Source organism: Syngnathus scovelli, chromosome 14, assembly GCF_024217435.2.
Source record: "Syngnathus scovelli strain Florida chromosome 14, RoL_Ssco_1.2, whole genome shotgun sequence".
In the NCBI taxonomy this organism is placed as follows: domain Eukaryota; kingdom Metazoa; phylum Chordata; class Actinopteri; order Syngnathiformes; family Syngnathidae; genus Syngnathus; species Syngnathus scovelli.
In genome coordinates, this window is record NC_090860.1 from 9,413,913 (window position 1) to 9,438,308 (window position 24,396).

The 24,396-nt window shown below is 42.0% G+C and overlaps 1 protein-coding gene across 6 annotated transcripts; it reads right to left on the bottom strand.

The window, feature by feature from the left end:
- Positions 1-107: 107 nt before the first annotated feature.
- eml5 (EMAP like 5) lies at positions 108-24,014 on the bottom strand. 6 transcript variants are annotated; one of them, XM_049740099.2, is made up of 45 exons: positions 23,498-24,014; positions 19,167-19,326; positions 17,714-17,812; positions 17,336-17,404; positions 14,453-14,638; positions 13,942-14,077; positions 13,765-13,788; positions 13,418-13,461; positions 13,260-13,345; positions 12,979-13,116; positions 12,636-12,892; positions 12,352-12,564; positions 12,122-12,289; positions 11,629-11,735; positions 11,447-11,565; positions 11,182-11,368; positions 10,992-11,097; positions 10,466-10,559; positions 9,014-9,114; positions 8,724-8,917; positions 8,470-8,581; positions 8,234-8,361; positions 7,417-7,558; positions 7,186-7,338; positions 6,989-7,120; positions 6,811-6,899; positions 6,550-6,726; positions 6,285-6,486; positions 6,088-6,214; positions 5,917-5,931; positions 5,262-5,340; positions 4,926-5,055; positions 4,760-4,858; positions 4,578-4,598; positions 4,328-4,501; positions 4,048-4,256; positions 3,705-3,862; positions 3,519-3,633; positions 3,257-3,445; positions 2,895-3,067; positions 2,667-2,829; positions 2,486-2,589; positions 2,146-2,299; positions 1,964-2,064; positions 108-1,879 (listed from the first exon to the last, which is right to left on the bottom strand). In XM_049740099.2, the coding sequence occupies exons 1-45, from the start codon at positions 23,692-23,694 to the stop codon at positions 1,843-1,845; spliced, it is 5,868 nt and encodes a 1,955-aa protein (XP_049596056.1). In that variant the 5' UTR covers positions 23,695-24,014; the 3' UTR covers positions 108-1,842. The 6 variants fall into 6 exon arrangements, with proteins under 6 accessions (XP_049596056.1, XP_049596057.1, XP_049596052.1 ...); XM_049740100.2 differs by lacking the exon at positions 13,765-13,788; XM_049740095.2 differs by having other exon boundaries at positions 13,260-13,461.
- Between the last annotated feature and the right edge of the window lie 382 nt (positions 24,015-24,396).

Genomic DNA, 24,396 nt, shown 5'->3' on the forward strand with positions numbered 1-24,396 from the left:
CAAATTTAATCATTTGGTATTGATTATGGATTATCACCATAATTTTCCTCGCAGTCGGTCAGGAAATCGTGAAGAAAATGTTTGAGTAAGAAAAAAGCCACCAGGAAATCTTTTTTAAATTTATTTAATAATTCAGCACCAATAGTTTGATCACATTGGTTAAATAGGTTTCTATTTGCACACGTCATAACATCATACACTCACAGCTTAGAACCCATGTTCATTTTTTTATTTTTATTAAAGCGGACTTTAAGAAACATCTCACAAAAATATACAAAAAGAATATCTACAAATGATATTTACACTGGTATAAATCAAAATATGTCGTTTTATATATACCGAGCAAAATATTTTGCTGTTTTTTTTCTTCCCTTTCAGATAAGACATTCCATTTAAGTATTATGTCCAATTACACAAAACGCTTATTTACACCGATGAAAATGTAACGATAATACATTGTAGCAGCGCACTGTAAAGTGAGTGAAATAGTTTAGGGGTGCATTCATTTTAGAACATCAAGTTACAGCTATTTTCTTTTCCGGGGTAAGGAGGAGAAGGGTGTTCCAGACAGATCGTCTTCCATGCACACCCGCGAACAAACACTAAACACATCTGCACTCATTAACAAGTCATGAGTGGGATTAACCAGTCAATAACAACCACCAGTACCACAACACAAGCACGGAAATGAACCATCAGGGTGACACAGTGACTGGGTCGGGTGTACAGTGCATAGTCTGCTTTGGCATGCTGACATCCAGAACATAACAGTGGATGTTACATTCAGGAGGAAGGCCACACAATTTGGAGTTACCAGTAAAAAGAAACAACACACATACAAATGACCATGTGATCCAAAATGAAAAAAAAAAAAAAAACCTCATAAGCGTAACACGTACATTAAGGCGAATTGAGTTTGCTACAAGTATTTCTTTTTTAAATGGCATTGTTAGTAAACAACAGGCCTTCAACTTTGGGATAAGATTACCGTATATTCCAGACTATAAGGCGCACCTAAAAACCTAAAATTTTCTCAAAAGCCGACAGTGCGCCTTATAGTCCGGTGCGCCTTATATGTGGACCAAATTCCTAAATTTAAACTGGCCCAAAGCATGGTGTCATCAAATCAATCATAAGTGGCCGGCTGAAGACTATGAATCATGAATCAAAAAGACTATGGATCATTATTTTGTGATTATAAAGTAATTTGTTAAGTCTGAAGTTGAAATAAAAAAGATAAGATGGAGGATAATTTGATTAGGAATAAAAATCTGACATGATGCATTAATGGTGCGCCTTATAGTCCGGTGCGCCTTATATAAGGACAAAGTTTTAAAATGGGCCATTCATTGAAGGTGCGCCTTATAGTCCGGAAAATACGGTACTCATCCCACAAAATCATCCCTTAAATCAGTGGTCACAACATGTTTTTTTAAACGCATGTCTTTTTTAAGTTTTAGGCTCCTTTTCTTCAGTCTGTGGTAATTTGCTCTCTTGCAAGCTTACTTTTTTTTTTTTTTTAACGTGGCCAAGGTGAGTGGTTTAACAATAAATGTTCCAAATGGGACCACTACTTCAGTGAATAAGTACATATAAAATGAACTTTAAATTTATTTAAATAATGTTGTGAGTTGGTCTGAATGCACGCCACTTTTGTTCACAATTCACATCATAATGTGCACATGTGCATGCACCAAGTTTTGAGGCAGTAAGTTAGCGTCACACTTATTCCTCACGTTGGGGCCCGCCAGGCCTGTTCCTGCTTTTTTTAAAATGCAGCTTTTACGCTTGACTGGAGAGACACGGCAGGAGGCGACAGGCCAGTTGGTTAGGATGTCACCTTCAATGGGCGGCATGGACACACCTCCACACAAAGAGGCTACAAAAGTACACATCGGACAATGTTGACATTTTATTGTAGAAGAATTAGGATTTGTTGGAGAATTAAGATTTGAAGTCATACCTTCGGTCATCTCCACCAGCGCTCACCACAAAGCGGTCTCCATTTGTGATGCGGATATTTGTCAAGTGAGCCGAATGGCCCAAAAAGCGTTTATGTTTTGCCTGAAATAAAAATAGCCACTAGAATGTGTTATAGGTAAAATTTTAACAATGAACATAAGAGGCAGGATTGAAGGTACTTACAAACTTCTCCGGACATGGAAAGTCAAAGAGCTTGACCATTCCAAAGTCATCGCCTGTGACGACGTTAAGGCCTGAGTGGGACACGCAGGCGCAGGTGACGTCTGCTTTGTCTGTGTTCCGCGACCAGATGCCGACCACCTCGTCGCCGAGGACGCTGGACACAGTGAAGAGAGACTGCTCAGTAATCAAAAAAAAAAAATTGGGCCAATGTTGTGGAATCTTACTACGTTCCATAAAAAAAAAGCACAAAAGCAATAAATAGGTGAACAGGAAACAAAAATGTAAAAGGCAAATGTGTAACTAGTTAACCACAAATATTTTATCGTGATTCTTCTCTGACCTGGTCCAGGTGGCCCAGGTAATTCTGTCAATGTGGGTTTGCTCCGTGATCTGCTTCCCCGACGGCACCTCGTACACCAGCCTCTTGTAAGCACCAGTGGATACCTAATTCAAAAAGCCAAAGTAGGATTAAAAAATGGACCAGGCCGAATAGGTTCTTCGCACTGCTGAGTGCTCCTCACTTGGATGTACATGCTGTCCGCAGAGAAGTCCATCTGCATGACGAAGCTGGGGATGTCCCGGCAACAGTTGATGCGGTTTAACTGCGGCCCGAGTGACAGGTCGTAGAAGTCGACGGCGCTTTCGCAAGAGCCGACGGCCAGGTAGCGGGAATTTGGACTGAACCTACAAGCGAGACAAAGCTCTTGACCGACTTATCACTTCCAACCTTTTTTTTCTACTGATCTCACCTAATATCCTGGATAGAGGAGCGGCGGTCTCTTTTCTTGCCCCAGATTTTGAGCGACGCAACCAGCAAGATGATGAACTCTCCGTTCTTCATGCCGATGGCCACCATGTCTCCCTCAGGACTGTAACTGATGGTGCATGCCGGGTGACCTAAGTTCACCTTATTCAGCATCTTCTGTTGATCCAGAAGTCAAACAAGTGCCTTAAGAATCAATCATTATGGATTTTACAGACTGAAGCTTAATTTATGTCACCTTTTGAAAAGATAGGATGAACAGCTACAGTCGGACTCAACTTCATGTTAAATTTAAATCCAATTAAATTCGGATGGTTTGATTTTTAATTAATTTATGACAGGACTGACCTTCTCCGGAATGTCCCATAGTCGAACGGTCCCATCCTCCGCAGCAGACAGAAAGACATCTCTACTAGGATGTGTCCCCAATCCCCAAATTGGCCCGTCCATGTGACCATTCACTAAAATATTGCATGCCGCATTCTTCTCCCCGACCTCAATGATCTCTGCGTTCCTGGTTCCAACCAGGATTTTACCCTGATAGGAAAAAAGAAGATAAAAAAATTCCAATGACGAATGGCTCTTTGCTCAAGCATTCTATTTTCCATACCTTTCCTCTGCAAACAGACCGCACACAGTCAATAACCTGTCCGGTTTCTAATCGAAAAGCTCGGCATCGTTTCAACTCCTGATCCCAGAGCTTGAGAGCTCCTCCTTCTTTTGACCTGTAAAAGCAAACAGTTCCAATAAAACTGGGCGACTTGCCAAAATTGCGAAACAACGAGGCGTAACTTACGGCCTTTCCTTGCCTCCAGTGACAATGAGGCCATCTCTCAAGGTTGTGTACATGGTGAACACGGGGCCCGTGTGAGCTTTGGCCACTATCCTTACAAGAATGTGATCTTTCCACACACACACATCTCCACTTATGGTACCTGTAAATGTTAAGTTATTCTGAAAAGAAAACAAATCTGCACTAGTCTAGTGGTCTAAGACAGCAGAGCAAGCAATGCACAAACTTCAGCAGCATTTCATTCAAGACAAATTAGATAGCAAAAGCAGCGTTTAAACACAAATACTTTCTGAGATCAACAGCGAGCCAACTTCATGCCGATTGACAACGATTTGAAGGCACTTACCGCTCCAAAAGCGACAGACAGCATGGTTTGCATTCGGGCGTCTTCGATGGCGCTCAGCACTCCTTTCTTGCTAAGCAAAGCTCGCCCGGCTAGTGTCCAGAAACGCACGTGTTTGATTCCCACCGAGACAAAATGAGTGTCCGAGTCAGGCCGGAACTCAGTCACGAAGATTCTCTGCGTGTGACCGATCCGACTGGCCACTTTGGCACCTAGGAAAAAAAGTTCAGAGGTCACATAAGGTCAACCGAGGACAGGAAGAGGGATTTTCTCAATTTTGTACCTTCCTGCCACTTCCAGATGGTAATGGTGTGTTCCGAGTCCAGGCCCACAGAGAGAAGAAGCTTGCCCGTGGCGCTGAAGCTGACGGAGCACACGCCTCCAGAGTGGAAACAGCGCAGCACCGATAACGTCTGCTTGGTCATAGCGTCCCACACGTGAATCGACGGAGACGTGGCTGAGTGAGCGACAGAGCGTGATGACAATGTAGATTTGTTCTTTTCAAACCTTCAGGCACATTTTTTTACACTTACCTGACATGTCACCAGTGTCACCTAAAAGGACAGAAACATTTTTATTGATTACATTATTTTTGTAAGCGTGTTTCAAAAGACACTCAATAGCACTCTGGTTACATTTTATATTTCGTGGGAGGGTGGGTACTTCGAAAAATAGGAAAGAGGAGCGAGCAGCTGCTGACGTCTCACAAACATACCTACTTGGCCAGTTGCCACCACGTTGGGGAATTTTGGATGTTGATTGATTGTCAGGCACAGAATGTCATCGCTGTGTTCAACATAGAAACTTTGGCAGGCTGCAAGAGAATTTAATGTTGTTATTCTGGCGACAGCGTCATGAAAAATAACGTCGGTAAAGCCTACAGGTGGTCAAGTTGAGCACGATGCCAACCGAGGCCGTGTGGTAAATGATGTCCGCCCCCTCATTCAGGTAATGCACGTTATTGCGACAGTCATTGCCACGGTAACCGAACACCAGATCCAACACCAGGTCCTGCGGAGAAAGTCAAAGCAGGCAATCAGAAAGTCAGAAAAGTGGTTGCCATGACGACATCCACGGCCAGCTCATAGCTGAAATCATCGTTGGATTTAAGAGCGAGGTTATCTGAGCAGCTCACAAATCTTGAAATGAAATTACGTCAAGTTAAGAGCATTTTTATTTATATATATTTATAGTGACAAAAATGAAGTCACTCTTACGTCAATGGGTCTCTTCTTTTTGCCGACATTGTTGGTCTGCAGCTTCTCGGGCAGTGGCAGGGCTCTGCTAACAGGAGGTCTGAAAAACACACGGCCGCTTATCACCGATTGCAATAGTGATGCTACACAACAGTACACAAAATAGACAGCTCCCTGTACACATTTGTAAAAATAACAATTCGCTTACCTGGAACCTCTGCATGGCAGCAATGGTAAAAAAAAAAAAAAAAGAATTACTTCAAATGTTTTACATGGTACTCACTAATGCTGCTCACTGGATATGCACTTCAAAAACACCTCAGCCACTGAGGATGTAAAACAGAGAAGTCAGCACCATGTTGTAACCATGACAACCAAAGTCCATTTCAAGGACATCTGCTGCCTTGTGGAGTCTCTATGCCTCCATCGTACCATTTTATCTCTTCCAGAAAAGCTAATTTATTTTGATTGCAATAAAAACATCACATGATTTCTGTTATTTTAAGACATATTATCTTTCTGGAGCATTGTGGGTTGATTAGTTTGTTCTATCTGAAACATATGTGATAGATTTGAGACCGGACTTATGGTAAAAAATAAATCATCCTCATCATCACCACTACTGAGGATTTATCTTGGATGCAATTTCCCCCCAAAATAAAACTTGAGCTCTTACCTGACCACACCTTGTCTTCAGATGGAATGAAAGAAGGAATGACAGAATACAAGACAGAAGAGCAGATGAGGCGCAAGTTATTTTAAAGGTCAAAGTATAGAGCTGAAGTTGTAGGTAAGAAAAGGACGTCAACAAAAGAGGACTTTTTATATTTTGAAAACTTGAAATTACCTCTCATCCACAGAAGGCTCTTTCAGTTGCAGGTGTGGTTTTACACCAGTCATGGGGCGCATGTTGGTGGATAAGGCCTTGATGGTATAGTTGATCTCATTCTCTTTTGTGACATCACTATCATAACCTGAAGAAAAGCACAATTGAGCGAGAGATACTTGCACCCAAGAAATTTCCCAAAGAACCTGCTCTCGCACCTCCATCATCTTCACTCTCGATGTCTGACTCCTCGCTGTCACATTGTCTGAGCTCCCTGTGGGTCTCGGATTCATGGGCCCAGATCATGAGGCACGTATCCCCGCCGCCAGCCGTCACCAATAAACTGTCCTCGTGGCTCCACCGCACATTTGTAACATGCGTGCTATGTGCCACATACCGTTTGAACTTTGCATACTTGCCCTAGGAATGAAACATATCTCATCAACTTGCACAGTATCCTGCACGTCGAGCATCGTCTCTTACTTTAACGGGGTATCTGAAAAGTTTGATGTATCCTAAATCGTCTCCTGTGGCGAGCACCTTCTTTTCATGACTAAGGCAAGCGGAGGTCACCTCTGTCACCTCGCCGATCACAGGCCAGATGCCCTCGACAGACGTACCGAGGACGCAGGTCCATGAACACCAGTCGACCTTCTCCACCTAAGACATACAAGTATGCATTACAATATAATGATTACATCATGTTCTGTTTCAGAGGCCGCCATGTTTCTTCTCCCAGCTTACCTCAGTGACCAGGATAGTCTGCCTCTTGCCTCGAGGCGCCTCGAAGAAAAACTGCTCTTTGGCACTGGTATTGACTTGAAGTAGTTTCCCTGGGAATGAAAGCACCCACGGGGGCCACAATGTTTGACAGTTATTACAAGACAGCACAAGGGTCATTTACAGTAAATAAGATGTTTACCTCTCCTATCCCAATCCAAGTGGGTGATAGAGTTGAGGCACCCTTTGCACACTCCAACCCTCTTGCTGTTCATCACGTTGTAAATATCCACAAATGTGTCTGCTGATGCCACCGCAAGGTACTTGCCAGAAACTGAACAGAGGGAAGAAAAAGTCACGAATTGATGGCTTTTTGTTAGTCACAAAGGAGCCACAAACCTGGAGAAAATTTAATGTCTGTGATGATGTCCTTGCGGTGATGGAAGGACACAAGGTCTTCCAAAGTATCTGCATTGACAATGAGAAAGCTGCCGTCGTTGAGACCCACCGCCAAGGCTTTGCCGTCAGGGGAGAAGCAGCAACAGCGGCCACCTGTGAAGGGTGTTTGTTAATGACCTTGGACCGATGCACGTTTTGTCGGGATGTGACAAAAGAGAGGAACTACTTCACCTTTCCTGAGCTTGCGCACTGCCAACATGCAGTGACTGGGGGAGAGGTCCCATATACGCAGTGTTCTGTCATCACTGACAGTAGCACACAAGGGGAGATGGGGATGGGTGGCGAGACCCCAGACTTCACCTTCCATGTGACCCTGCATAACAAAACACTTGAATATTTTTAGGTGTGAGACAAACGGTGAGGTTCAATAAAGGAAAGGCTTCAAACCACCTGAAAGAATGCTACGCTACTTCAATTCTGACGAAGGAAGACCTTTACCCTGATTGATTGATCCCATCAGCCAGAATACAGTCGTAATTGTAAAGCATTTAAAACGGGCGATCAATACCACTCCGACAACCTAAAGACAACGGGGCCCTCACTCGGAGACAGAGCCGAGCCACTTCGGAATATTAACGAGCGAGTCTTTATAGCTACGATTTATTTTCGGCAATAGGAATCCCCTTGGGCTGTGTAAAATACCGCCGGCAGCACGGTAACATGGAAGGATTTTTTTTTAGCTTTGTATGTGTGAACACAAATAACAATACAGCCATTGCTGCCTCTGGACATTGTGATTTCCTGGGAATGTTGTACAAGTGATTTGAAATTGTAAACACGTGCAGAGATTTATTTTTAAAAAAAGTGTTGCATATTGATATTACAGTAACAGTTTTTTACCTTGTTAGATGACTGTTTATAATGATTGGGATAATTACTCTAAAGTGTGTTTCGAACAAATAGCTAGTTGCATTAAATCTTAACCAAAGAAGTAGCTTGGTGACCCCTTCAATGGTGTCTGGAAGAAATATTAGCTTTGCCATCTCACCTGGACCAGCAAAGTAATGGGCCCACTTTTATCCACCTCCAAAATCTCTCCATTCTTCGTTCCCACAAGAATGTGGCCGTGGCCCAGAGAAATGGCACGAATGGATGGGTTGTCTTCCAGAAGCAAGCCTGCGGAATTGAAAAGTCACGCTAGACCACGAGAAGAATTCCTTTCGGCTAGACCCATTGAATGCACTCAGTGTGTTTGGAGAGAATGGATACCAATGATCATATTACCCTTGGAGCCTGGAGCTAGTACCGCCCTCTTGATGGCATAGGTCTTGAGGCATCTTTCAAACGTGTCATCCCAGAGTGCGACTATACCATCCTTCCCTCCGGTCACGAATCCCTGCAGAGATTGTGTAATGACATATTCAAAGCTGAATGAACATGTCAGGAGTAGACATCAAATTAATATCACACCACACCCCCTAGGAAGATTATTAATGGCCGGTTGATTATTTGAAATTGCTCTAATGTGCAGTTATTACCTTTTCCAGAGCGTGCATGCTGAAGACAGGGCCGTCGTGGGCTTTGACGGTCTTCATCAAGAACATCTCCCTCCAGATGCAAATATCACCCGTGCACGTGCCCGAGAAGACCATCTCCTCCGACCAACCGTAGGCAGCACACATCATCGTCTCCGTCTTGCCCATGCTCCCTTTGCGCCCAATTAGTCCACCACCTGAGAGAGCGAGCGTAGACGTTGTAAGATGGATCGCTCGGAAGACAGATTTCAGCTCGTTATCATGGCCGCTTGTCAGCATTAATAAACTCTTACCAGCTTTGTGCCAAAACTTCATATGTTTTACACCGGCGGTGATGAGCTTGTCAGGTAGGTAGGGATTTATTTTCACTACAAAGATCTTGTCTTTGCTTCCACTGAAAACAGAACATGGTTTATAATTAATGAAGCCAACTGGATGTGTTCCGAATTTTACATTGTACATAAAATGTGCTCTTCCTGTGCCCTCCTTCAGATTTATGCAAATTACTCCTTTAATTTTGTGTAATCCTGTTGACGAACATGGCAGTAAAATTAAACGGGATGCACACATTCCATTTCAAAACTTTCAATTAATTTATATACTTATTCATATATAGAGACAATTATTAGCTCATCTCCACATCTCAAATGTTTCAATAATTTGATGCTACAAAAATGACAAGTAATTTTGCAGGGCACATAAATAAAATTAAATATCAGTGATAAGTAGTTACTCTTAATCTATCAATTTGTTTTATATAATGTGATGAAGTCATTAAATGTGATTTTACATTTATATGGTTTGAGTAACCCTTATGTAGCCCTTGACAAAATCGAGTTTGACAAATCTACTTAAATTGCCCACGGGGGTGACAACAAGGCAGTCTATAAAACTCGATGGATAGATTAATAGAATCTATTTTTGTTTTACGATGAAGTTAAATTACAATTTATTTAATCAATTTTTGCCATTCCTTGCCCATGTTCTTCATGGTATACCCTGAAGCCTCATCCTCCCACACCCACTCTTTGTCTCCCATCTGAAGACTACTCTCAGGCCCTTTTCCTCACCATTGCATTGCACAGCCTCCACCAAGGTCTGCAAAGCAGATTAGTGGTGCTCCAAGCTGTCTCTGCACTTTGAGTTGCAAACAACATGCAATGCTCCAAACCCGTCAGGGTCAGTTTAAATTGAGTTGAGACTAAATATGAACATCAAGTGGGCTGAGCAACAAATAAAAAAAAAAAAGAAGAAGAAAAAAAACAGATATTTCAAGATGTTTTTCCAGTAAAGTATTTCCCGCAGTGTGGTTGTGTAATTGCTATTGGGACAAATTATCTCTTTTGCAAAACGTTTTAGTAGTATCATGGAAATATGAAAATAAAATAAAATCTGACATATCACGCACTCGAGAAGATGAGCACTGAAAGTAATTCTCATTCATTATGGATACAGCTGGAGCCTCGGGGCATACTCAAACTATTCAAACCTTGGCAGGCTTAAGTGTCGCAGTGGAGCAGCCCCTTAATCTAAAAGGCAATTCCCTTTCTCCCCTTCTGCAAACCATGAATCACACTGTCATCCATGCATTTCCTAAATGGCTCCAATTGAATCCACATTTATTCATGTCCATATTTAAAGAGAGAAGCTCTAATAATCTTTCAAATTAACACAAAGCACTGTCAGAGCTCTTTCTGTTTCCGGATTGCGGCATCATTGTAAACAATGTCAGGACCATCACTCACCACATAGCTGAGAGCTTTTCCCCTTTTCTCCAGTCCCAAAGCACAATGGTGTGATTGTCATCCAAGCCCACTGAGGCCAAGCGCTTGCCATCCGCTGTGGAGTGGAAATCAAGACATAAATCAAGGCAGTGTTAAAATGTCCACCTTGTTAGCAAGATATAGAAAACCCGGTGGAACTCAAGAGAGGGGATTGATACCGGTAAACAGTTTGCTTGCTAATATATTCATATTGCTAAATGATGCTCTTCCATCCACTTAATAAATGCTAACATTAGGAAAAAAAATGTCTACCCTGTTAGCAAGCAGACATTTTGTTGTTTGTGCGTACACATTGATTGGTTAATTAATTTGTATTTTTAAAAAAGGTGTGGACGCTTGATTGACATGCATGCATTCCTAAAAGCATAACATAACATAACTTATACCGACTTAATATCTAGCCATCTACCAAACCGCTTATCCTCACGAGGACATGCTGGAGCTTAAATTCCATGGAAACAAATATTTTGAGGCAGTGATTCATTACCTGAAAAGTCCAAAGAGCACACTCCAAGCTGGTGAAAACCTTTCAACACAGACATCGGTTTCAATGTTTCTGTGTCCCATATATGGATGCAGGAATCTCGACCAACCTGGACAACCATGAATCATCAATTGAAGTTTCTCTGTTGAATTTGAAAGTACAAACTAGAAACCAAGCAATGCAACCCGCATACCTGGCCTGTTGCTACAAAGTCCTTGAGGGGATGGATGGCCAGACAGAGAATATCGTCATCGTGGCCCATGTAGAACCTTTGGGTGTTCTGCTGTCTGTTGTACACGATTCCAACAGCGGCCACATGGTAGACAATTTCACCGGTCTGGGTATAGAATAAATTACTTCTGCAATCATAGCCCCTGTAGCTGTGAAAATTAAAATAAATACACATTTTAGATAAATGCAATTTCTTTCAAATTGGTCATACTAAAGTAAAAGCTCACCCATGAATAAAGTGCAGCTTCAATCCACTCCCAGGCGCTCGCTCTCTCTTCTTCAACGCGATTGCTCGATCTTTCTCTTTGCACTGCTCTTTGAGCTGAGGTAGGTCTTCTTTATAAACCTGAAACGGGAGCACGTGTGTTTAATACAGTCAAAATGGACGGCGTCGGAGTTCATTACAAACCTGTCTTCTATACGTAAGCTGAGTCTCCTGCTCGATTTCCGAGTCCATCTCAGGCACATCTGACTGATCAGAGTCTGACTCTTCGCTGTTGGAGTCTGCTAAAGTCTCTAAAATGGAAACATAGTTTGAGTATACCTCACTGGTAAAAAAAATCAAAACTGTGCTATTCGAATAAATGTGAAAAGCCATCATATTAAGCAGAAAGCTGTTTCAGGATGCTGATGCTGCACACTGATGCTCAGCCAAGTAATGGCAATAAACTGGACTTGGAGTTAAGAAAAGCTTCTCACAAGGTCCATTAAGAAAATGAAAAGCAAAGACACTCAGGGTGTGTTTTAATTATAGAGAGCTCAGCTGCACTCTGTCTGTGGAAAAATAATGACTTGGCGATGACAATGCAATTATACAATCCAACTCTCATTCATATTGAATGGATGTGTTTAAATGTGATGGAATGGTGAGGAATTGTGGAAGAGTCGGACCTTCCTCTCACCTTGTGGTGCAATATGCAGAGCTTCTTTGGACTTTCTCTCTGGAACGAACTTCCATTGGAAGACCGAGTGATCCGCTCCACCAATGCTTATCACCCACTGGTAGTCATGTGACCATCTTACATTGGTAATATGAGCCGAGTGACCTAAATATTTTTTACATTTTGCACCTAAAATGAAAAATAGAACATGAATTCAACAAGCCGATATGAATGACAGATATTTTCTTTACCTTTTTTTATACACGGGTATCGTAGAAGCTTGACTAATCCGTAGTCATCGGCTGTTACTAAGACTTGATTGTTGAAGTTAGCATCCACTGAGTTAATATCATTGACAGAAGAATATTTGGGCCAGATTCCGTTAACCTCAGGGCCCAGCACACATGTCCATGATGCCCACTGAACCAGCTTTAGCTCCTCCCTATTGGTCACCTCCTTACCACCTGAAGAAAAGATGAAAATATTATACCACGAGACAGAAATAAACTTTGCAGCTTGAATAAGGAAGACACACTTGGCATCCTATAGAAGAGCCTCCTGCCGCTGCCATCGTTTGACTGGAGGAACTTGCTGTCCGTAGACCAGTCCATGTGCGTGATGAAGCTGTTGGAGCCAATGCACTCTCCTACTTTCTTGTACCTCTGCACAACACCATAAATGTCCACTGAGTTGTCATTGGAGCCGACAGCCAAATGGGCACCATCGGGGGAATACTTCAGCTCATGGATAGCCTCCTTCCTGTCCTTGATGTGGACCACTTCTGTCATATCTCTGTAGGGCCATAAAAAAAATCTTCAATAAAGCCTAAATGGTCAGACATAAAAAATTGACAGTCTTTTATTGAATTGTATACTTGCCTGACTCGGAGAACGGTGAACGAGCCATCCTTCATTCCCAAGGCTAAATGAATGCCATCAGTGCTGACAGCTGCACAGCGGATCGGCTCCTCCATGTTGCAGCGAGCTATTAATGCATGATCGATAAGGCTCCAGATCCTTGTGGAGGAGCAAAAAAAATAATAATTAACTAAACAACTCTAGCATAATTAATTATGCATTGATGTTGTAGACCTAAATTATTAACTGTTGGCAAAAGTGGGTTTGTGCAGACTATTGATACGTATAATATTACATCTCACCTGACTGAGCGGTCGTCACTGCCTGTCATAGCAAGAGGCTTGGTGGGGTGCACGGCCAACGCCCACAGCTCGCCCTCACAGTGACCCTGCATGATAAGGAAAGGCTTGTTGCGGTCGTGGACCACCACCTCGAAGATCTCACTATCTTGCGTGCCCACCAGGATGTGGTCTCCCCGCCAGCAAACACTACGGACAGACAGCCCTACACACACACGGTGAAAATATCAATACCATACAGTCCAAGTATTTTTTTGCATTAAGGGACACAACATGGAAGACAGGATTTGTAATTAGCCATCAGTAGGTGGTTAATTACTAAGAACAGAAATACATGACGGCATGTTGCCAAGCTAATAAGCTGCTGACGTAGATGAGGGAGCATATGCGGTATGAATTTGATATCTAAAAATATGTCGTAAAACAAATTCACTAAGCACAAGAGAACAATATGGGGAAAGCTACAAACAAGACTGGCAAAGCTATTAAATCCGCCCTCATTACCCACCTCTGCTATTTTCGCTTCTAGCTACTGTTATCCAAGATACACAAAATAAAGCAAATGGAAGACAAAAGAAAGGGTGTATTAGTAGGAAGAACAAAAAACAGAATGACTTAAGCAGCATGGTGAGGTGAACCTAATTTACCCTGTAACCTTTACTGAGTGAAGGCTATTTGACATCACCTTTATATCCTTGCTCCGTTTCCCTGAGATCAATGACAGTAATTGGTTTGAAGTTGAGATCCCACAGGCGGACGCAACCATCTCGTCCCCCGGTGGCAAAACCCTCTTCGCAAGCGTTCATGCTGAAAATCCCTGACTGGAGGAAATGACAGGCTGTTAGTGTACGAGAAATGAGCTATGACACAAACAAGGGCGGCTGGTTGCCTTTGCAGCAACGCACCTCGTTACTACGGCTTTTAGTTGCTTGCCTTTATCATTGCATAGCAATTATGTTGCACCCCCAGTAAAATATTTGGTACCAAAAAACTACTGTCCTTATTATCCCCTCCCCCACATTCCCTAACAAAGCTGTTGATCCCATAGATATAATTTAATCCTACGCAGCAAAAGACTGATCCTTCACTATTGAGCAGAATCAAGCAAGCATGTGCATTTCCACCTATGCTGTATATTTTAATTTATTTCCCCAGCCATCATATTTTAGCATCTGGATGCTTTTATTGTCACTTACCCCATGTGCCCCTTGCACAGTCCTCATCAGATTGATCCCTTTCCACACATAGATGTCGCCGTTCAAGGCACCGGAATACGTGACCTCATCCTTGGCGCAAGCCAGGCACAGGATGGTTTGGAGATCCCCAGTCTTGCCGAAAACTCCACGTTTGGGCGTGAGAGCGTTGCCGCATAAGCTCCAGAACTGTACACACAGAAAAGAGTGAAAGGTGGCGGCGGCTAATAATCCTTCCCGTAATCCTGTTGTGACACAGCAAGTGGACAATAACCGAGTGTTTGGGTACAAGAGAAAATGAGCAAATCAGAAAATCTGTATGGTTTGACTCACACGTGCACACCACCGTGAAAGAACACACGTTGGTGTTCTAACTATCTGATCAACATGCACAGACACAGGCGCACTCTCACAGACACTAGCATGCTCATTATTTATAAGCAAGGTCATTGGGATGCATGGGCGAAGCCTCGTCTGAGGGCTAAATCCATCAAAGAGAGGCGGTGAGAGCTAAAAGGGAGGCGCTCTGTCTGCATAGAGATAAGATCGAAATGAGCTTCTCAAATGCTGAGACACGACTGGCGGCACGGGGAGACACACTCATCACCAGCAGGCTAATATTGATCCATGTGTCGGTTTATTAATAGTCTAGCGACGTTTAACTGGGTGACAAATCGACTTGATGAAAGGAACCTGACATACGGAAAATCACAATTTGCCTCCTGAATGATAAAGATGTCATGTTAACAAGGGGCAACAAAGTAGGAGTAGCTCTGAAGAAGGTGGGATGGGATTGTACTCCAGCACGCGACATGGGTTGCACGGATGGATGCAGCGTGACTGCACAGCCCTCGCTGCCCACAACCGATAAGGCAGCGAGAGTTGGGCAGCAGCTAATCCCTTTGCTATTTGAATTGCTGAGTGGAGACGAAGAGGGGTTACGATGAGGACGGCGACAGAAGCAGAAAATTCTGTAGGGCAATGTGGGAAAGTGGAAATGAGTGGTGGCGAAAAAAAAAATTGCTGCTCTGCTAAAACAATTAATTTCAACTAAACAATTCAAGAATATTTATTTATGGCAACATAAGACTGGAATATCCACTCCACAATCTAAGACAATGTTCTTATTCTAATTACCGTATTTTCCGGGCTATAAGGCGCACCTTCAATGAATGGCCCATTTTAAAACTTTGTCCGTATATAAGGTGCACCGGACTATTAATGCAATCACAATATGATAACTTGAAATAGTGAAAACAATAACAATATATCAATAATGTTAATATCACACAACACACCAAATAAACATGTAAAGCTTACTTTAATAAGTACAAAACAAAACAGTCAGATAGATCAGTAAACTTTAAAAGCTAAAGTTCCATCCATCCATCATTCTCCATTTGGTCCATATATAAGGCGCACCGGACTATAAGGCGCACTGTTGGCTTTTGAGAAAATTTGAGGTTTTTAGGTGCGCCTTATAGTCCGGAAAATACGGTACCATGGAGGGGAATGCACTTCGGCAGCGGGGCCACCTTCTTTCTGTCACACTACAGTAACCCTGAGCCATGTCAGAGTGTTAAGTGCTACGCTAGCGAGGGTCAGCAAAGAGCACTCGGAAAGAGTAGATGAGCGTTGCTGCAAGGTAGTTTTCGCACAGTTCTTGTCCATCCGCATTGAGTCAAACTCAATCCTGTGGCGATTCACATCGGTGCTATGAAAACACTTCATTTCCAAGACTATTTTGACATCTCAATGTCTCTTGCAATTCAGTTTTATATAATTACCACCTAAATTATTTATTTTACAATACTGAGTTCACATCAGTCAAGTCTTTTATATCATTCCATCAAGTCACACAATAAAATTGGATTCAAGGCTGTCTACGAGTTATTGATTGAACAATGTTAGTTATTCTGGCTGTAGTTTACTGTGGTATAGTTAATTATGCTAAGATAAATATTAATTTAGTGAATTTAATTAATTCCTACTCCTTTTCGAACAGTGATGTATATTGTTTGTTTTTATTGTTTTTTATTCTTTAAATCATGTTCAAAATAAAGATTCATTCATTCATTATCCTCATCCATGTCTTCTAAAGAGAGTATTGTTTTGTTTATAAATTTTTCGGGAGGTTCAACCTTGAGATATTGTGACCAAACCAACACACAAAAAGGCTAAACAATAGTCTCCGTGTGTGTCTGTAAAAAGGAGTAGGTTGTCCACAGCCCTGGTATCTGTCACAGAAGTTGTGTTTCCCTCAGCCTACGAGTGAGTGGATTACTGCCAGTAAATCTCCTGGATGCTCTGAGTGCTATAATCACTGAGCAAACGCAGGGCCAGGGAGCAGATGTCACATGGTCTGCAGGGTAAAGGCTGGGGAATTATATGGGACAATTGCTGGATTGCCTTGCCATGGGGAAACCAGTGTAGAGGGAGGAAGGATGAGGGAGAGGACTAAGCTGGCATTGTGAAGGGGGGGGGGGGGTGTGGCCGGCGGAGGTTTCTGTGCCATGGCAGTAGTAGGAAGAGTTCAAAGCAGATGAGATTGAGATGAGGGATGTTAGACTTAACATATGCAGTAGGTCAAATGCAGCACATTTCTATTTCTGGTATAGTAGACGTGGCAAACATTGTCATTTCAATGCCCATATTGATATTTTAATTGCCTCTATCGTTTTGGCAGGATGCTAGAGCAGCTGCAGCTTGTATTTTGGATAGCTGTGAAAAGCGCAATGAGCATCATCCAAAGACAACATTCTTTTCTCTCGACATTGCTGCAAATTTGAGTGAGTCATCTGAGAGATCTAGATGGAGCCCAAATCGACATTAAACTCGCATTGCGATGCAACAAAAAAATGCGGTAAGCTCACGGAGCACCTTTACCTTGATGTGTTTGACTCCGCAGCTTACGAGCTTGTTGGGCTGGTACAAATCCCAGGATATGTCAAATATCTGCAGGGGAGGAGGAGGCGATAGACACATCAGAGATGGGCTCTCAACATGACACATATTGAGCGCTGATTCTTGAATCTCTTATTTTGCAGCTATGCTTGTCAGATTTGAAGCGGATAAATGAAAGACGAGCGTTTGAGTGGACTTTGTTACACTATGTGGGTTGTATTCAAAAACAACAGCAGTGTCATCACCATTTGAAAAAAATCCCTTTTGATGAGCTAAAATAGGCTCTGCAAAGCTCACAATCAAGTGGCGGAAGTTTCTCAATTTTGCAAATGATGGTGTTGGTGGAGCTAATTTATTTACCCTATCTGTATGACCCGGCGCCGCAGCCAGAACCTTCCCTCTCCTCCAGTCCCACACGCAGATTGTGTTTTTAGAATCCAAACCAATGGACACCAAACACTGCAGACAGAAATACACATCACATAAAATAAACGCGTTACAGTTTGTGATCCAAAGCTGCTTCGGCTCGGTTACCTCCACTCTGGCATGGCAGGCCACAATAAAAAAGGCAAATAATAATAATGGCTAACAGAGCAGAGCAGAACAGTTGTCCGGCCTTTGGCGTTTCCAGTGAGCTCACTGGAGTGTTTTTTTTGCTGGAGGAGTCTCCTATAGTGAACCGAATGAGTAGGCAGGAGCAGCCGAGCAGAAGTGAACATAGCCGCTCTTATGGAAATACACTCCGCTGCCTGCTTTGCATGGCAGGGGATGTCCATTTTGATCCACTAACAATATTTCAACCATTCTCTTAAAACATGTGCCGTGTAATTCCAAACACAATCACACCATTTTCAAAATGACATTCCTATTTTACAGCAAGGCTCCAGGGTGAAGAGTTTACTGGTGGCTCCAGAAATATCACAACAACCATTTCATGTTTCCTCTGGTTAGCGCCACACTGAGAAGACGTCTGTCCACATTTTTTAATTGCTTTTATATTTGGACCGGCTAATCGCAACGCCGGTTCCCTCGGGATGGTCTTGACTTCTTTTGAATACAGAGCGATGAATAAAAGGACCTCACCGGGAAGCGACGCAGCTTCCTCCTGCTTTAAATACTGTCACTTTATATCTAAATCCACAGTTAGTTAGCCATGCAGGAAAAGAACATGGGGTTATTTCTCACGGCAAAATGCAGGAGGTATAACTTGATGACAAGCGTTTGCATGAGAGACACGCAGAGGTAAAAATCATGGAATGGTTTCCTGGGGCGTAAAAGACTCAATAGTTTTTATGTATAAATCACTGTTATGGCAAAGTTTCTCATTTTGGTCTTTATGTAATTACACTTGTCATTGTCTCATAATTGTAACATGCCTGAGTGCAGCTTTGCAGACAAAACTGCAGTCGTAATCACTGTCATTTAAAATGAGTTGTGATTCGTCCTTCAACGAAGATTATCTGCGCTCAGCCTTTTTGACACTCTGACAACATACCGTAGCAAAAAAAAAATGAGCACGGTCCTCTGCCAAGGTTAAAAACATTTGGCACCTATTCAAATCAAGAAATTAACAGAAAAAAAAATCAAGTCCAGAGGCAAAAATCTTCAATTTCACCTTCTGATCTGCATTAGATCTAGATTAAATTTATTTTGACACAACTGTATGCACATAGGTAGGCAAAAGTACTTTAAATAAATCAAATTTATTGTTTGTCCATTATAAGCTGCCTAATAAATCTATCATATAGATTTGGCCAAATCCAAGTGAAATCTCACTTTATATATTCATGTCATAATAATTTCCCAACTGTACCTGTCCTTCAAGGTCAAAGGCCAAGCAAGCAACGCCATGACTGTGGGCATCTTTGAGGATGGACACCGTCTGCACAGTGTAGGAGTCCCACACGCAGATGTACGGCTCCTTGCCCACCTGCCCCGTGGCCACCAACACACGCTCGGGATGTAGAGCTAAACTGTAAAGAAATCGGGAGAAAAGAAAACAAAACATTTTATTAGCAAAGCCATTTTGCGTGCTTGTTGTTTGTCTGTGTGTGCTGCGAGCAAGCGAGAGACGGATTCACCTTCCAGCGGAAACTACTGTGATGAGATGAACACATTAAAGCCGTGTTGGGGCTGAATGGCGAAGGAGAGGGGCAGCTTGATGAGGTGACATGGATGACTTAACACAAATGTGCGTGTACGTACACACATGCACACACACACATACATACATAACCTAGTTTAATGTGTGCCTGCAGGATGTTCGAAGGGACTGCCGAGAAGCAGTCAGTTTCAGTCTCATGAATCATATCGTCTCATTTGTTAAAACAGCGCTGAGAAAAAAAAAATCTTGGGCCACCATTATACTATCCTATTAGCAATTATCCTTAAAATGACATGAAATTATTGGCAATTTTATGTTCTAATTTCTGATCATAAAATGGACACAAAAGAGCAGCCAATACCGGTATCGACTGCAGTCGCAAGTGCCGATACCTTGAAATAAGGCTTGCTCATCTCTAATAATTTTAATGGTGAAATCATTGACATTACTGGATCAAAAAAGAAAATCGATGTAAGGCACAGACAGACCTGAGAATTAAAATGGAAAATAATTGAATATAATCACTATTATTTTATTTATGTATATTTTTACTCTACGTGCAAAGGAGGGGACGGGGACGCCCACCCTGCCTGAGCATGGAGTTTAGCCAATAACAAACAATTCTTCATAAAGAGTCAATATCTGTTTACCTGAAGTGGTCAAAACAAAAAAACACACACAATAAAGAGAATTACAGGAATTGAGGTGTTTCCTCGTGTAACCAGGCATATGCTCTTACATAATTGTCCCACAGCCGCCAACTTGAAGCACTCCTGGTTTACAGCTGAGCAACAGCATGCTGCATAAAGCTTTCTCACCATCCATCCACCCATCCGCCCGCCCGCCCCACCCAACCTTTTAGCAGCCGCCGGTCACGTTCCAGATTCACTGGGCAATTCTTGCTTTCTTCCTCGTGGCCTGTATCCATTGTAATCAGAATGACTGTTTAGCCAAGAGCCCTACAGAATGTTTAGAATTTAGGAACAGACCTGACAGGATGTACAAGGGAGAACAGCTGACGAGGTAGATAGTCAGTACAAACCAGCTCAAGATTATTATTTTTTTTATCTTTACTGAACCTACTCTTGCGCGTTATCGTTCACATCATGAGCTATTTTTAATTCCACTTTTGTTTGATTTACTATTCTATTAAAAGAGGTGGAACATTCCAACAAGGTTAAAGCCGGGTGAGATGATGCGATTTGATCTATCACCCAGGACTTCTTGTTCTTTACTTCTTTGTGGAACCTCTCAACCCACCTGGCATAGTTTCTCAGCTCACTTCTTTATAAAATTACATAATCAGAGCCACGCTGCTAAAAATAAGATTCAGACACCGAGACAAATGACCGGAACAATAAGATGCGGTAAAATCAGGGAAAGGTGAGCACGGAACCTGAAGAGTCTCTGAAAGAAGAAATCCAGTTTTGATTCATTTCCTTGCAAATGTATTGCGAAGACAAAAATAGCGCACTAGCGGAAGCTTTGCGATTTAGCATCATTCTCACTTCAGCAGAAAAACGAACATAAGCAACTCGTCATGTCGCCTTTGCTATTTTATTTTATTGGAAAATATAAACACAGTGAAAATTTAACATATTATTTGAATATATTTTAATATTTAATGGCAATGGTTATTATTTTTTAAGAGGAAAATGGCTTCTAAACAAAAGAGCAGCATCCTTCCCTTCAACCTTAAAAGTTACAAAGTACGTTAGGATAAACTCACAAGAAAATAGCACTTTTAATTACATGCAAATGCATTCCTTTGCCCCCAAACATGAGACTACTCATGTCCCTACTGTCCATGGAACAGCTTGAAGCGGAAAATGCTCTGAAGCTCTGATTTACTTTGTTTGCTGCAGCTACTTTGCATATGCATATAAATCTTACATCAATAAAACCTCCAGGATTACACTACAGTTGTGCACAGAAAGGTGATTCTGAGCCCGAGAGGCACACGGCACAATCAATCACCCAGACATTTATTTATTGATCCACTTTAGGAGAACACTGTCACTTTGTGACATCCAAGCACGAATGAAAGCAAAACACTGAGTCACATTCTCCAGCAATGTTTGGCTTTGTCTGCTTTTGCCTTCATGTGATTTTAAAAGGAGGTCAGGATTAAACCATTTCTGGGGATATGTATGGGATTTTTCCACATTTTAATCCATCTGCCCACCAAACTTCATCTGAGACACCTGCCTGTGCACTTGATACTTAAAACTAAAAACAGAGAGAGGGAGATTAAAATAAAAATATATAAGTAGGAGTTAAAACCAGTAGGAGAAAACTCATTGATCCGGAGACAACTAAATAAACAAAAGACTGAAAGAGAAATGCTTGATTTGGTATTTTAGGGTGGGGTCATCTACAAACACATGAGAGATAATAAAATAAAATAAAATAAAATAAATCAAATTAATTAAAATTAAATAGAGACCATGAAAGCATGGAAAGAGATTCGTAAACAACACTAAATTGTTCAGGGCACAACGAAACTTTTAGTTTCCCATCCACCAATAAAAGAAGATATATTTTTTTTTGCCTGCAAAGAAAAGTCTGATGAATGTCGTTTTTGTTTCCCAGAGTCCGAGTCCTTGACACACTTGTTTTGGCATTGTTATATTGTGTCCTCCTTTTAGGAGGATGTTGAAAATAAACTTCAGGAGATTGATTTATCGTTTTTGTGATGCTTGGGGATTTTAAATGCTGAAATGATGTTGTAAACTTATGTATTCGAGGTAATATAAAGAAACTTTTATTTTCCCAGTCCAACATGTTTGCTTCTACCGCCGCTGCAAATTCACACATTTCACTCAGTCACCACCCGTGTGAGTTGCTTCGCCCACAAGGCAGCAAGCGTTTGGTATCGCTATAGTCCAATGAATAATGGAGCAGGAGCCCAGCTGAGGAACGACAGAGTACAGTATATAGTGCTAGTTATCTCCAGGCCAACACGCACACACATCAACACGAGCACTGGAGCGTTGGACACATGTTATTGTTGTGTGGCATGCTGGGAAAGCCGCAAATATCATCAGGGAGCATTATCTTCATTTGATCAAAAAGCAGGTGCCTCAATGTTTGATGACAACATACTCTGAGTTTGTGGAAGACAAATGCAGGCCCTTTTTCTCAGGGGCTCGCTTCAGTTTTTAATGCAATCCATTGAAAGCCATAAAGCCGTAAATCAAAAAATTATGCAATGATTGGATGTTTATTGTTAATCATTATATATGAGTATTTAGGGGCAAGTGCTTGTTTGTTTTTGTTTTTAAACAGCCTCTCTTAGGGTTTTATTGAAATTCATTTTCACTGACCACACCCAAGTCTCATTGATGACATAATGGCTAAAATGAATGCAAAAGCTTTAGCCTAGATGGATGAACAATGCAAACTGTTTTTCGTTATTTTGTTCAGGGTAATCAAGGAGGGACCGTGCAAACTCAACAAAAGAAAAAAAAAACGGTGTCAAACCCTCAACCTATCAAACCACTTTCCTACCATGTGGATAATGTGTGTTATAAGTTCACAATGACTTTTGGACAAAGTGGATAGAAAATACGATTGAGTTGAACAAGCTTACAAGTTCAATTGATTGATAGACATCTACATATGGATAAGCTACTGTAGATTCAGGGTGTTCTGAAAGTCAAATTAAAACATCTGACAATTGCTTTAGATGAAATGGTGAGAAAATTGAAAGAGCAAATTCTTCACAATTAAATTCAAATATTACTCATCTATAAAATATTCAAATTCCATGCATTTATTTTGCTTAACCAATACATCCTCTTAAAAGCAGGAAAATTATTTAAGAGATCCAGCTAAATTTGATGGAATCATCCAGAAAGATTTTGACAGATGATTATAGAGGATGCTGTGCTTAAGTGTCCTTGAGCAAAATCATCGGAGCCCCCCACCCATTCACGCGCACGTTACTATTTGCACCTTGACGTCTCCTCGCATTACGCAAGGTGACGCCTGCTTTTTTTTTTACGCAAAAAGCAACTCTTTCATAAAATGCACTCTACCTGATAATGTCATCGTTGTGCCCCAGGTAGAATTTCTGCTTGTGCTCTCGGGTGTTGTACACCACTCCCACGCCGGCCACGAAGTAGACGATCTCCTTGGCGGCTGTGTAGTAGAGGTTGTTGCGGCACTGGTGTCCCCGGTATCCGTAGACCCATTCCAGTCTCAGGTGGCAGTTTGGAGCAGTCCTGTCAGCCATATCCGCACTTGGTCTCGGTTTCTGTCACGTAGGAGATTCTCAGTGGCATTCACCGAGGAGGATTTAATTTAAGTCCGTGGCTCCCATCAGTTCCCCGGCGTTTTTCACCAGTCCGGGGCGAGCGTAAAATGTGCCATTTTTGCAGGTTGCAATAATCCTTCACACTGGCTGCAACCACTCTTTGGCTATTCGAGAAGCAGTTTAGGAAGCCGAGTTTGTGAGAGTGGGAGTGGGAGCATACTTGTTCGGCTCCGTGTCGCGATCCTCCTCATCCACACAGGTCAAAGCTCCTGTCAAATCCTTTTCCAACAAAGATGGAGCTGCGCTGTTATTCCACAAGCTCCGCCTGTAGAGAAAACGGACAAGCTTCTTGTCCAATCAGGATCTGTCAATCGTTCACGAGACAAACAAGAAGCATGCAAGGACAACGCTATTTGCATCCTATTTGTTGTTTACAATTTACACACATAATAATCAGATGTTAGCACATCTACAACCAATTTTACCCATCTGAGTCTATTTATAATTACATGGAAAGAGTGATTAGCTTGTTCTGAGTACATAAAATAATGAATGACAAAATAATTTACATATGTGTTTTACAATATCTAAAAATGCTCGGGGTGCTTAACTGGAAATAAACAGATTTCTGACGGGACTCCTGCCCCCCTTGGCCCCCCGCGTAGCGCCATCCCTGTTTAG